This window comes from Pelodiscus sinensis, chromosome 1, assembly GCF_049634645.1.
Source record: "Pelodiscus sinensis isolate JC-2024 chromosome 1, ASM4963464v1, whole genome shotgun sequence".
NCBI classification, from domain to species: domain Eukaryota; kingdom Metazoa; phylum Chordata; order Testudines; family Trionychidae; genus Pelodiscus; species Pelodiscus sinensis.
The window spans coordinates 90,638,958-90,653,149 of NC_134711.1; the positions used below are offsets into that span (position 1 = coordinate 90,638,958).

The window sequence follows — 14,192 nt, forward strand, 5'->3', positions numbered from 1 at the left end:
CCGGAAAAGCTTTTAACGGAAAAGATTTCCGTTAAAAGCATTTTCGGAACAGAGCATCTAGATTGGCATGGACGCTTTTCCGCAAAAGCACTTTGTGCGGAAAAGCGTCCGTGCCAATCTAGACGTGCTTTTCCGCAAAAAAGCCCCGATCGCCATTTTCACGATCGGGGCTTTTTTGCGGAAAACAAATCTGAGCTGTCTACACTGGCCCTTTTGCGCAAAAACTTTGCGCAAAAGGACTTTTGCCTGAACAGGAGCAGCATAGTATTTCTGCAAGAAGCACTGATTTCAGACAGTAGGAAGTCAATGCTTTTGCGGAAATTCAAGCAGCCAGTGTAGACAGGTGGCAAGAGACTTTAGCCCGCAGCGTAGACTTGCCCTAACAGATTTATTTGGGTATAAACTTTCATGTGTAAAAGAGGCACTGACAAAGTGGGCTTTTGTCCATGAAAGCTTATGCCCAGATAAATCTGTTAAGTCTTTACGCTGCCACAAAACTCCTCATTGTTTGTGTGCAAATGGAGTACAGTACTCCAAAAGGTCCCAGCTCAGTTGTGAAACCTATACCTTCTGATATAAAATGGTGGCCTAGAAGTAGAGGCAGGTGTGTGCATACAAACATATAAATGCAGGAATAGATTCTTTGCCTATGAAAAAAGCCCGACCTCCTGCTGAAAGTGACCAGGTGTGTCTACACAGCACCCTAAGCTTGAAATAAGATATGCAATTTGCGCTATGCAAATTACGTATCTTATTTCTAATTTATTTCAAAATAGCTTATTTTTAAATTTGGCACATCTACACAGCTCTCATGGGATAGTGGGGAGCTAGGAAGCTGGGACTGGTTTTAAAATACACAGCTCTCTGCTTCACTATAATCAATATTACCTACCATTTTAACAGGTGGTAAGGCCAGTCTAGGGTCCTTCTACCACCTCTGAATGGGGGATAGCACTGGTCCATGAAACGAGCCCCACACCACAAAATTGGCCTGGGGAGGACACTGCATAGCCGAGTTTTACCTGGAACATGATTCGTCTTCCATCCACGTTGATAAAGAGATACTAACATGGCAATCAGAAAACCTATTTCAAAAGTGACCATGTATTGGAGTAAATTTTGGCTCTACCACCATCCTAGGTTCCTTTCCCACTCTTAGGTTAGACATGATACCAATCCCTCCAGCCACTCTTGGGGTAGCTCACATTTCCAGCGCTTTGTCCCGTTCATCTCAAAGGCCCCAATTGAAATAAGTGGAGACACACAGCACGTATTGTGCAAAGCACAGTCTCCAATGTTGAAGTACGCCTGGATTTAACCATGGACCTCGTGTAGCCAATTTTAGTCTTCTGTCTACTATGAATTGGCCATTTTCCTTCCCAGGCAATACAGAGCCACAGTGGTTCTCTTTCCTCAATTGTGCAGGGAGAACCCACCCAAGGAACAACCAGTGCAAAAGCCATTTTAAACCCTTATTATTGCTTTAATTAATCCAGACCAGCAGCCTTCCTGCCAAGATGGGGACTTTGGCTTTCCTGTCTTCCCCGGCATGCCTACAGTCAGAGCAGTGCACTTTCCACAAAACACAGATTACTCTGAACAAATAAAATCAAATACAGAAGTTAATTATCCTTTTTTTTTGTTCCCCTTGACACACGTGGTGTTCACAGCCCCAGTTTATAGTGTTAAGCATCTGCTCAAAAAACAGATGAGCAAATCTGTATAGTACTAGGTTGCACAGGGCTTCCGATTCCAGCGGGAAAGGTGCCTCCAAGAGGAGTTTGCTGAACTAGCCCTCTTGCCTCCAAGAGAAACAATGTCTAGACAGGAATCCCTGTGGGAGATTCATTCTTTCCTGTCAATATGATGAAGCAATGTCCTCTGAACCTCCCTCTCTCTTCCCCTGCTGCTTCTCCTCTCTTTGCCCCATCCTTTTTCTCATGCTCTCAGAAATACCCATGTCAGAGCCCAGTGAGGCTGTGGATTGTATTCCACTTTTTTTCAAGCACTTCAGGTCATTTCTTTGTCCTCTCTCCTATCCCACCATAAATCTGGAAAGGATACAAAACAGATGAGTTCTTAAAACAATTCTCACACGTAGAGAGGGCGATGGTGAAGCAAATCTTGGCCTGAAACAGCAATACAGTCTCGGGGGGGAGGGGAGGGAACTTGCTGCAATAGTTATGGAAGAGACTCAGATACTCCTGTGTTCAGCTTGATCCTGAAGGAGGGGTGGGAATCTGTCCTCACACCACACAATCAGCGGACACCAATCAGCAGCCAGGCATGTACCTCTCTCACAATGAGTGCACATTCCTTTGTAAAGCACAAACAAGGTAAGAAACATACACACAACTGCCTGGAGGGAGTCAAACAGACATGATATTGCCCACACATGCATGCACGCACACACAAATTCTGCCCTCAGAGCCTGATCTTGTGAAGTCCTCCATGCCCCTCAACTGTCATTGGGGTGGATTCTGATCATGCTTAAATCAAGGATAACTTCTGCTGATGTCAACAGAGTCACATCAGCGTGAGAGCAGAATGAGGCCCATTGACTTCAGTGGCATCACATCAGTGGAACTAGGAAGAGAGTTTGGTTCACAAACCCCAGCTTTGTGCCTGGGGACGGAGTGCACTTAATATCTGACTGAGGCTCATTTTATTTTGCCTGTTTTTTTAATTCTAATTTCTTTTTTTTGTAATGTATACATGGATATAGATATATAAAAAATAACAGATCTGATTCTCTAGATAGTTTTTGCGCCTTTGGGCTTCTAAAATAAAAACTGTCACAATTACAGAAACCTGGAGTGGAGGGGACAAACCCTGAACATCTTTTCTTCTCTTAGCAGCTTTCTTTTTCTTTCTTTCTTTCTTTTTTTTTGGGGGGGGGGGGGGGGTAAATAAAAAAAGAAAAATAAATACATAAATAAAATGAAACAGTATTAAATAAACACAGTCAACAGTTGCCATGTTGCCTCCATCTCCTCCCCTCCCAGAGCATTCCTGCTGCGTTCACACACACTCATCAAAGCAATCTCAGATCACTTCCAATGCATCACCTCATTGGGTTTTCCTGATGTCAGGGCCAGATCTTCAGCTGGTGTCAACTTTCATGTCTCCATTGAAACCAAATCTATATTGATTTACTCCAGCTGAGGACCTCCAGGGAACCCTGCTGACTTACATTGGCTGAGAAGTTGGCCTGTGATCATTAATTTTCAAAATGGAAGTATGAATGATGAGGAATTCTCAAAAAACAACCAAACCAACCAAGCCCTCCTTGGTTTCTCGTCTCCTTTCCCCCTCCCTGTGTGAAATGAATGTCCCCAAGCTCCCCCCTTCCCCCCCCCGGCCCTGTTCTCCTACTTAGCACTTTCTGGAAGTCTTAATCGCTCAGTAAAAAAAATAAATAAATCAATCTCTTTCTCTATGTATATGTATATAACTAAATGGCTGCCACCCGGGCAGGTATTTGGCTGGTGGGCCCAGTCCCTCCAAGCCCAGTGGTGCCCTCTTCATCACTGTGATCTTTGTGGTGGTGATCCCCGTCCAACACGTGGGCGGGAGTGGTGCCGTATTGCTTTCACTCTCTCATACCTCAGCGGTACAGTACCAGAGTATTTCCTAAATATATATGTATATATTTATATATTGTGTTTGCTTGTTTCTTTTCCCCACCATCCTTTGGAATTGCTGCTGGGAAATGGTAGCACAAGGCGTGCCCTTGCCCACACTGCTTGCTCCCCTCCCTACCCCAGGGACCCTCATCTGTTCCTCTTGCTGACGCTATTGCCCAGCTCCAGCTCAGAAGGGAGTGGGGAGCTATGGTCTGCCGTCCCCAGTTTATCGGGGCTGTCCGACCCCTCGTCATCACCCGGCGAGGGGGTGTCCTTGCAGAAGTCCGTCACCCACGAGGGCATGGACAAGAACCCCCGGGGATCAACCGAGTAGAACTGCTTGGCGTCGTTGGTGGTGGGCCCTCGGGAGGAGGCATTGAGGCTGCTTGTGCTGTTGCATTTCTTCGTGAGCGCCCGGCCTGGGGGTGGTGGGGGTGGGGAGAAGAGAGAGGTCAGTGAGAGGCTGCTGAGGGTCTCTGACTGCTCGCTGTTGTTACCACCCCTCAGGCTGCTCCCCGCACCCTCCTCATCAGAAGGGTCCATGGAGTCATGGTGAGTGCACCCTGGGCTCGTGCTCCCGCCACTGCTGTGACTTCGCTGATGCCGCCTGATGTTCTGCAGGCTGAAGATCCCGCGGCCCCGCAGGTTCCGCCTCCGGGATGCAGGAGAAAGCGGGGCTGCCATGGTTCTTTGGGTGGCAGTTGTTGGCATCGGGCACAGGGCCACCGGGAGGTCCAGCGTGCACTGGGGAGAGTCGCTGAGGTTCAAGCTGTCCTCCAGAGTGGTCTGCAAGCTGCCTTCTGAGCTACTGCTCCTGCTGTCATCGAGGGAGGTGTCACTTTCAGTGGCCTGAGAGAACAATATGCCACAGAGGAAAAGCTTTCAATTTCAGTTCCTTGCCTCTGGGACATCTGGGGTGAGATGGAAATGTGGCACTAGCTACTGACCTGACTTGAAGGGCCCCTATAAAGCAGTTCAGTTAGATGGCCTGAACATTTCTCACCCTGTATTCATGCCTTGTTGCTATGTGACCACCTGTTCCATTGTCACCAGGAGGCAGTATGGTCACAACTGGAACAGGGCAGAGAACGGGAATTCTACCTCATGACTTGGTATTGTGCAATTTGGTTTCACTCTGATGTGAAAGGAAAACCAAACATTCTGAAATTCTTGGCCACAGACAATGGCACCTGGCTCTGGAGCAGTCCATCTGAAAGGCAGTCACAGCCGCAAATGCCCTGCAAGCCCACACTGCTGAGGAGCAAGGACTCACAGCTCCCTGTCAGCCTGCCCTGCGGAAGAGCCAGTAGGCGTGCTGACTGGAAACAAGGCAGAGATCGGTCAGAACTGCATCAGAATCAGCCATCTCCACAGAGCATTTTGCTTTTGACGAACTGGAAAGTTCTGATTTAAAAAAATTCTGGTTTGGAACTGTTCTGACCTGCTTTAGTTACAAAGCACCTCATGTGGCGGCAGGGAAGGGCCCAAAGAGAGGGGCAAACAGCTGTTTTGTTGGTCTTCTTTGTTATTTCACATTTTAGTTGTTTATAATAAAAGGGTCTGGAGACCTTGGGATTTATCATAATAGGTAAAATAGAAGGTGTCTGATTTTCTCTTTCTCTCGAATGGGCCAACCCTTCCTCAACTTCACTCTCCTGCAGCCTGGAACATGAGTGATTCAGGAGACACCTTAGCATAAGCATGGTAGAGGAGTCCTCTTGTGCTTCTCCTTTCTATCACCTGTGCTTCTCAAATACATTTTATTTCCCCTCCTCTACTCTGTTCTCCCCAGTCTCCTAAGTGACAAATCACAGTATCTACCTGAGAGATAGGGAACAGAAGGGATATGAATACAGAGATCAGGGACACAGAGTCCATCTGGATGGGCTCCAGACAAAACAAGCCCCATGTGTGTGGGAATGAAGCAAGGTCCGTTCCAGTTCTATTTGGACTTCATTGCCCCTGTTGCTTGGGCCCTGTGAACACATTTGACTTCCTACTCCACCTTCTTTAACTCCTGGTGAGACTATGTTTACATGTGTTGAACCCAAGGGCTAATGAGCTCCCCGCCACTAGACCAAGTCCTTAAGCTAAAAGTGTTCTGCTCGCATTAGCAGGATCAGCATCAAACCTAGAAACAGGGGTGTCTGGTTCTATTTCTTTGTTCCTGCCATCCAAGTAGCAAGAGCAAGGGAGGCCAGGCCCAGGAGCCAGTGTGAACTCATGTATACAGGCAGTCCCCGAGTTACGCGGATCCGACTTACGTCGGATCCGCAGTTACGAACGGGGACGTTCCTCTCCCTGGTCTCCAGCAGACCAGGGAGAGGAAGCAAAGCGGCGGAACACGTGGGCAGCGGACAGGGCTGTCCACTGCCCACGCGCTCCGAGGCTTGGCTCTGCTTTGCCCCCCCCCCCCTCTGCAGACCAGGAGGATGGGGGGGGGAGCAAAGCAGAGCCAAGCCGCGGAGCGCCCAGCCAGCTGACAGCCCAGACGCGTCCGGGCTGTCAGCTGATCGCACGCTCCGCGGCTTGGCTCTGCTTTGCCCCCCCCCCCCCCATCCTCCTGGTCTGCAGACGGGGGGGGGGGCGGGGCAAAGCAGAGCAAAGCCGCGGAGCACACGGGCAGCGGACAGCCCAGACGCATCTGGGCTGTCCGCTGCCCGTGTGTTCCGCGGCTTTGCTCCCCGTCCCTCTGGTCTGCAGACCAGGGGGACGGGGAGCAAAGCAGAGCAAAGCCACGGAGCCCGAGGGCAGCAGGACAGCCACGGCGTGTCTGGGCTGTCCCGCTGCCCCCGTGCTCCATGGCTTTGCTCCGGACACCTGTGGTATGGCAGCTGGGGCGCTGCCAGTTGGTCCCGTAGCGCCGCTGTGGGCGCTACTGGACCAACCAGGCAGCACCCCAGCTGTTCTGCCCCAGGCGTCCTGATTCAGCCACTGCTGGTCAGATTCAGCAGCGGCTGAATCAGGACGCCTGGGACAGAGCAGCTTGGGTGCTGCTGGGTTGGTCCAGTAGCGCCGAGGAGCGGCGGTGCTACTGGACCAACCCAGCAGCACCCCAGCTGCTCTGCCCCAGGCGTCCCCAAGTCAGCCGCTGCTGAAACTGACCAGTGGCTGACTACAGGAAGCCCCTGCCCTGGGCTTCCTGGAATCAGCCGCTGATCAGTTTCAGCAGCAGCTGACTTGGGGATGCCTGGGGTTCTTAAGTTGAATCTGTATGTAAGTCAGAACTGGCGTCCAGATTCAGCCGCTGTTGAAACTGATCAGTTTCAGCAGCGGCTGAATCTGGATGCCAGTTCCGACTTACATACAGATTCAACTTAAGAACAAACCTACAGTCCCTATCTTGTACGTAACCCGGGGACTGCCTGTACTTGGATCTAGACTGAGGCTGTCAACTTAATGTGTGACCCAAACCAGGCCAAGACATGTTTTCTGGAGATGCAGGGCCAGTGCCTTTACCTATTGTGCCATCCAGCTCCTTCTACACTAGCACTCACTGTGAATAACTCTTCACCCTACTGCACTTTCTGCTCCCAATAGCCATCTAACCCTTTGATCCTCCAGAGATAGGTCACTCTATGCCCTTCTTCTCTCTCTCATGCCCTCTTTGCTTGGATACACATGAGGTCTCCTGGGAGGGTGGGAAGTAGGGCCCTTACCTGGTGAAGAAGTGAGCAGTTCACACTTGGGGATCGCAGTGATGCCCATGAACCCTGCAGAGATATTTTAGGAAGGCTGCCTGAACAGGACACCTTCTCCTGCCCAGTCTGGGTGGCAGAGATGCTTGGGTGGAAAAACTCTGCTGGCACAGGTAACAGAGGCCTGGCTGTACCTGGAGAGAAGGGTCTGGGGGGAACTGACAGTGGCAGAAAGAAGGCGGAATGAAAAAAGAAAAATAAGAGTTCAAGAGTCCATTGATCCATTTTGGGGACTCAGTTTCTACCAAGCTCAGGGTCATGTAAGCCCAACAAACTGCAGGTGTTTAGTGACACATTCACCTAGACATGAATTCTGAGCATTCGGAGGTCATGCTCCACTGATCCTGCTTTCCACATAATTACCAGAATGAATAACAGACTCAGAAGCACTATCAGAGCTCGGGGCAATAGTTGAACAAGGAAAAGGGGCACAAGGCTGAGACATGATAGGCCAAATGTAACCCAGGTTCAACTCCACTGAACTCAATGGGCCCATAGCCAGGCTCCTACAGAGTAGTAGAAAAGGGAAATACACAAAAAAAGTGACTGGGGAGCACAGTGACCCAATACAGCCAGAGACGTGCTCAGGAGGGAAATTAGGATTCTTTTTTCTAGGGCAGATGAAGGTACTCCACAGACCCTTGTGATAAGTAGCATGGCCTCAGGAAATGGTGGCACTGTCTACTCTATGGAGTTAGCACAGTTCCTCCACCCGACTGCTGACATGACATTGGCTTTGAAGCCTTTGGGCCTTATTGTCATTTGCGTTCTGCTCCAGCTGCCCAAAGGGACCTTAGTGTTAAAGAGAATCAGATACTCTGAAATCTGTCTGTCTAGGGCAACTCTGAGGAAAGACAATAGACACTATAAAAGGTGCCGGGGAAACCAAGCAAACACCACATCAGTGCTTAATCTGTGCCAGAGCTTACCAGAACTGAACTCTGGCACCTCTAGGTTTTGCAGTTCGTAGCCCCAGCACCTTGGGGCCAGCCCCAGCAGTTATGAATGTACAAAAAAAAAATTGCTTGAGCCCCAGCACCTCCTTCCTTGCCAATGAAGCTCTGCACTGCAGTGAGACTGGCGAACTGAGAGTGAATTCCCACATCATATCAACACCATTCCTTTCTAGAATAAAGTGGAGCCAGGCCAGATTACCCGGACTGGTCTGCACTGTCAGCAGAACTAGCCTCAAATGACTGCACGACCCAGGAAAATGAAGAGGACTTCCCTACCTTGATTACTTTCATGTTTCAGCCAGCATTGGACTGGGTTGAAAGGGATTTTCTCCATTTCACACAAGTAACTTTCTGGAGTTGGAGAAGCGCCTGTATTTGTTAATGGGAAGAAACATTCCCCCAGATCTCCCACGCCCATGGAGTCAGGGCTGTTCGGGCCATCCTGTTGAAAAAAATGAAAGAAATATCTTTTGAGGAAAAAAACACACAGAGATAGTGAAACTGACTGAGCAAGGTCTGGAGATGGGGTGGATTTTGAAGATACCTGGCCAGTGCACGTGCATGTTAACCAACAGATAGTCCAAGAATTTACATCCCCTGCCCATCCCCAAATATATTCCTAGTCACAGCAAGCTCTGATAGTGGTAAAAGGAGCTGTAGTTTGCACACCCCTCTGTGTTTTCATCAGATCAGTCTGAGTGATAAGTCTCTAGGGGAGGAGTTGCTGCTAAGTGCCTGACACTCACATTCTTTGTGAGAGTGAAGTGTGATCAGCAGGGGAATCCATGGACCATGGCAGTCCAGCTGATCTGGGTCAGAGGTACAGAGTGCAGCACATTAAGAGGAACATGAATCTGATAAGCTGGTGCTAACGGCCAATGGACATTGTGGTCCTGTTCCAAGAGGCAGACCTCTCCACTCTTCCCTGGTTTGTGCTGTGCGCACACAAGTTCTGTGACAGACCCTGTCTCACACAGCATGGAGAAGTGAAGACAGGAGATGTTCACCCCTTATAAGTGGGAAAAGCCAGACCTCCATGCGACTCACTCCCATGCCCTGAGTGAGGAGTGGGTGGCTCTTTCAAGGGATGATGTGTCCTTGAGGACATAGGCGACTGCATACTTTGCCCACTGTGTAAGTATATATCCCAAACACCGAGGATGCTCCTACCTTGGTCTCCTTAGGACTCAACTGACAGATGCTGCGATTGTCTAAATCATCCCCAAGCAGAATGGAGGAAGACTTGTCTGAGTTGAGGGATAAGGCTTCCATTTCAGCCAGCTGAACCTACCAGAGGGAAAGAAGTTGTCACAGGATATGGGCTGAGTCTGTTTCTCAACCAGTTCTACTCTTTTAAGGGTGGATGGGTGGAGGGAGAGAGCCTGTACACCTGAGATTGACTTTAAAACATTCCTTTGTTTATATTGATTGTTTCCTAACCCACAGCTAGGCCTGGTGAGAGAATCCACTTCTAGTAAACAATGGAAATGAAGTTTGGGAGCTGCCAGGGAGATGGGTTCACTGATCAAGACTCCCTTGGCATCCAAGAAGGAGAGAGGAGTCCAGAGAATCTGCTCCAAGATCAGAGTCTGGCATCCGGCTCCTCAAGCATATGGCTCACAGAGTCAGTGCCAGAGGACTTCCTCCACTGGGGATAATAGTCTGCTCCAGAGACAGAGAGGAGGGGAAAAGTCCCTAGGTTTTGTCCACACCAACAATTAGTTCGTGGCAAGCTGAGGTGTGACTCTACCCTGCACTAGCCTTTGACAGAGGGACTGTCCTTGTGGGCCTGCTGCTGTGCATTAACAGCTCTGTAATTTGCTCTGCTTTAGTCAAAAAAAAACATAACATAAGAATGGCTGTACTGGGTCAGACCAAAGGTCCATCTAGCCCAGTATCCTGTCTGCTGACAGTGGCTAGCACCAGGTGCCCCAGAGGGGGTGGACTGAGGACAATGATCAAGCAATTTGTCTCCTGCCATCTCTCTCCAGCCTCTGACAAACAGAGGCCAGGGACACCATTTTATCCCCTGGCTAATAGCCTTTTATGGACCTAACCTCCATGAAATTATCTAGCTTCTCTTTAAACTCTGTTATAGTCCTAGCCTTCACAGCCTCCTCTGGCAAGGAGTTCCACAGGTTGACTACGTGCTGTGTGAAGAACTTTCTTTTATTAGTTTTAAACCTGCTACCCATTAATTTCATTTGGTGTCCTCTAGTTCTTCTATTATGGGAACTAATAAATAACTTTTCTTTATTCACCCTCTCCACACCACTCATGATTTTATATACCTCTATCATATCCCCCCTCAGTCTCCTCTTTTCTAAACTGAAAAGTTGCAGTCACTTTAACCTCTTTTCATATGGGACCCTTTCCAAACCCCTAATCATTCTAGTTGCCCTTTTCTAAGGTCAAAATATCTTTTTTGAGGTGAGGAGACCACATCTGTACACAGTATTCAAGTTGTGGGCGTATCATAGTTTTATACAGGGTCAGTAAGATATTCAGTGTCTTATTTTCTATCCCTTTCTTAATAATTCTTAACATCCTATTTGCCTTTTTGACCGCTGCTGCACACTGCGTGGAAGTTTTCAGGGAACTATCCACGATAACTCCAAGATCTCTTTCCTGATTTGTCGTAGCCAAATTAGCCCCCATCATACTGTACGTATAGTTGGGGTTATTTTTTCCAACGTGCATTACTTTACACTTATCGACATACATTTCATTTGCCATTTTGTTGCCCAATCACTTAGTTTTGTGAGATCTTTTTGTAGTTCTTCACAATCTGCTTTGGTCTTAACTATCTTGAGCAGTTAGTATCGTCTGTAATCTTTGCCACCTCACTGTTTACCCCTTTCTCCAGATTATTTATGAATAAATTGAATGGGATTGGTCCCAGGACTGACCCTTAGGGGACACCACTGGTTACCCCTCTCCATTTTGAAAATTTACCATTTATTCCTACCCTTTGTCTTCCTGTCTTTTAACCAGTTCTCAATCCATGAAAGGACCTTCCCTCTTATCCCATGACAATGTAATTTACACAAGAGCCTTTGGTGAGGGACTTTGTCAAAGGCTTTCTGAAAATCTAAGTATACTATATCTACTGGATCCCCCTTATCTGCATGTTTGTTAACCCCTTCAAAGAACTCTAATAGATTAGTAAGACAGGATTTCCTTTTATAGAAACCATGTTGACTTTTGTCCAACAAATTATGTTCTTCTACGTGCCTGACAATTTTATTCTTTACTATTGTTTCAACTAATTTGCCCGGTACTGAAGTTAGACTTACCGGTCTGTAATTGCCAGGATCACCTCTAGAGCCCTTTTTAAATACTGGTGTCACGTTAGCTACCTTCCAGTCATTAGGTACGGAAGCCGATTTAAAGGATAGGTTACAAACCACAGATAATAGTTCAGCAATTTCCCATTTGAGTTCTTTTAGAACCCTTGGATGAATGCCATCTAGTCCTAGTGATTTGTTAACATTAAGTTTTTCTATTTGTTCCAAAACCTCCTGTAATGACACTTTAATCCGGGACAGTTCCTCAGATTCATCACCCACAAACGACGGTGCAGATTTGGGAATCTCCCCAACGTCCTCAGCCGTGAAGACTGAAGCAAAGAAATCATTTAGTTTCTCCGCAATGGCTTTATTGTCCTTGATTGCTCCTTTTATATCTCGATCGTCTAGGGGGGGACACTGTTTTTTTAGCAGGCTTGCTGCATCTAATGTACTTAAAAAACCTTTTGCTATTTTTTTTTGAGTTTTTGGCTAGCTGTTCCTCGAAATCTTTTTTTGCTTTTCTTATTACATTTTTACACTTGATTTGACAGTGTTTATGTTCCTTTCTATTTATCTCACTAGGATTGGACTTCCACTTCTTGAAAGATGCCTTTTTGTCCCTCACTGCTTCCTTTACATGGTGGTTAAGCCACGATGACTCTTTTTTAGGTCTCTTACTCTTTAGTCCTTGCTGAAATGGGACTAGATCATAAACTGTCCATGCAGACTAACAGCCAACATCAGGTTAGTGCCAGGTTCACTCACACTCCTTGTTGCAAACTAAATGTTGCATACACACGCCCTTAGTCTGGGGATAACAGTGTAATCTGATGCTGGACGAGGAGAAGATCCCCTCAGTCTAGGGTTAATGGAGATTGCCCAGGTTAAATAGCGTGAAGGCTCTTTCATGCCAGCAATAATCATGCTGCCCTCAGTCCATGCCAATATCATGCTTTTGACTCTCTCTCCCCTTAACTACTATAATCTATTCCCTTCTGTCCTCTCTGCTTCTTCCCTCTCTCACCTCTAATCTATCTAACACATCCACGAACACCATCTTCTCCTCCCCATTGCTTTACCTCTGGCACTCCCTCCTCTATTTTCCTTCTTTCTTCATCAGGTGTAACAAAGCTCTCCATATTCATCTTTCAGGCTCTGTATAGCTCTGCTCCTGCTTGCAACTCTGTTCATTTCCTCTCCATCCCCTTTTACACCCTACACTCCCCTCCGCACACTTCTCTCCTTAGAGATTCCTTTGCTTTTTCCCACCTACATCTGTCCTCTATACTTGGAAAGTTTCTCCTTCTTTCTGCATGCCAGGTAGCCCCCTTCAAACATAATTCCTTCTCTTCCAGATCTAGAGCAGAGCTAGCTCCAACTCCTGTGCCCAGTCCTTTATTGTTGTTTTATCTGTTTATTTGTGGCCGCATGTTCCTCAGGACTAGGATCTTGTCCTCCTATGTGTTTGAACAGACAGCGTGCATCAGTGGCACTATGTAAATAATAGTAAGAAGATGATATGGTGAGATGACTCCTTCAGGCTGGAAGTTTAGTGGTCTGTGCCAGTGTCAGTGATTGGAAGAGGACTCCTTCAGAGAGCTATATCACTTGCAATAAACAAAAGGAAAAACCTGAGCTATATTTTTAAAGAGCTGTTAGGTTGTCCCAACACAAGAATATCATGTTGTACAGGTGTCCAAGCTGCTCAAGTACAAAAGCCACCAACTCAGAGCATTAACAAACTGGGAAACTGACCACTGCATTATGTCAAACATGTTATTCACAACCAAATGACAATTTATGTCTAGAAAGCACAATCTAAATCCGACCCCATTCAACGTGTGTGTTTATCCACCAAAACAACCTTAACTCTGTCCCTTGTTGGCAAGCAAACATGACATAGGAAAAAAACTGAGACATCCTTCAACCATAACAAAACATTTCCAATCATCACTGACCACAAACACTAGAATATGTTACTCTTTGCTGAACTGTTATTCTGCAAATCTGTCCACCTTGCAGTCTACACAAAAAGACATACTTAACAAAGTCATAAATAGACAACAAGCAGGCTCAGAATGATTGTTCACCATTATTCATTGACAAATCCTAGCCTTCACACTAAGCCCTCTATGGGCCACCAATAAACACTGGTAATGTGTACTCAAACCTTATAAAGACAGAAAATGAAATGACATAAATGACATGAAAAGAGAACAAGTTAGTGGAAGGGTCTTCTTATATTTTAGAATAACAGCATTTACAGACTACAGACAACTTAGAACTTTCCTGAATAAAGATGATGAAGTAAACATGAAATGATATCAGTGGACAGTTTGAAAACAGTCACGAAAATCTGTGTGTTGTTTTGAAAACAAAGCTCCAGGGGCAGTGTCCTGCAAGATGCTGAGTAGGTCTGAGCAAAATCTTTTGGACAAACCTTTTTTTGGGGGTGTGTGAAAAATGCAGATTTGGCAACATTTGTGAATTTGTGTCCACTTCACTTCACTGTATAATACTTCCTCCCCTCCCCCCCCCCCCAAGTATTCCTAAAAGTTGAAATATTTCATTTTGACATTTTTTAGTTTTGCAGTAAACATGACTTTTACAGTACAAATTTCC

The 14,192-nt window shown here is 46.9% G+C and overlaps 1 protein-coding gene across 6 annotated transcripts in view; it reads right to left on the reverse strand.

Annotated features, from left to right (window-relative positions):
- Positions 1-1,487: 1,487 nt before the first annotated feature.
- CACNA1I (calcium voltage-gated channel subunit alpha1 I) overlaps positions 1,488-14,192 on the reverse strand; it is a 118,659-nt gene continuing 105,954 nt past the window's right edge. For all 6 annotated transcript variants that reach the window (XM_025185133.2, XM_075936472.1, XM_075936515.1 and 3 more), the window contains 4 exons: positions 9,451-9,567; positions 8,557-8,722; positions 7,286-7,482; positions 1,488-4,475 (listed from right to left, as the gene is read on the reverse strand). In XM_025185133.2, the coding sequence (XP_025040918.2) occupies positions 3,774-4,475; positions 7,286-7,482; positions 8,557-8,722; positions 9,451-9,567 (1,182 nt within the window). In that variant the 3' untranslated portion in view covers positions 1,488-3,773. The remainder of the gene's footprint in view (positions 4,476-7,285; positions 7,483-8,556; positions 8,723-9,450; positions 9,568-14,192) is intronic.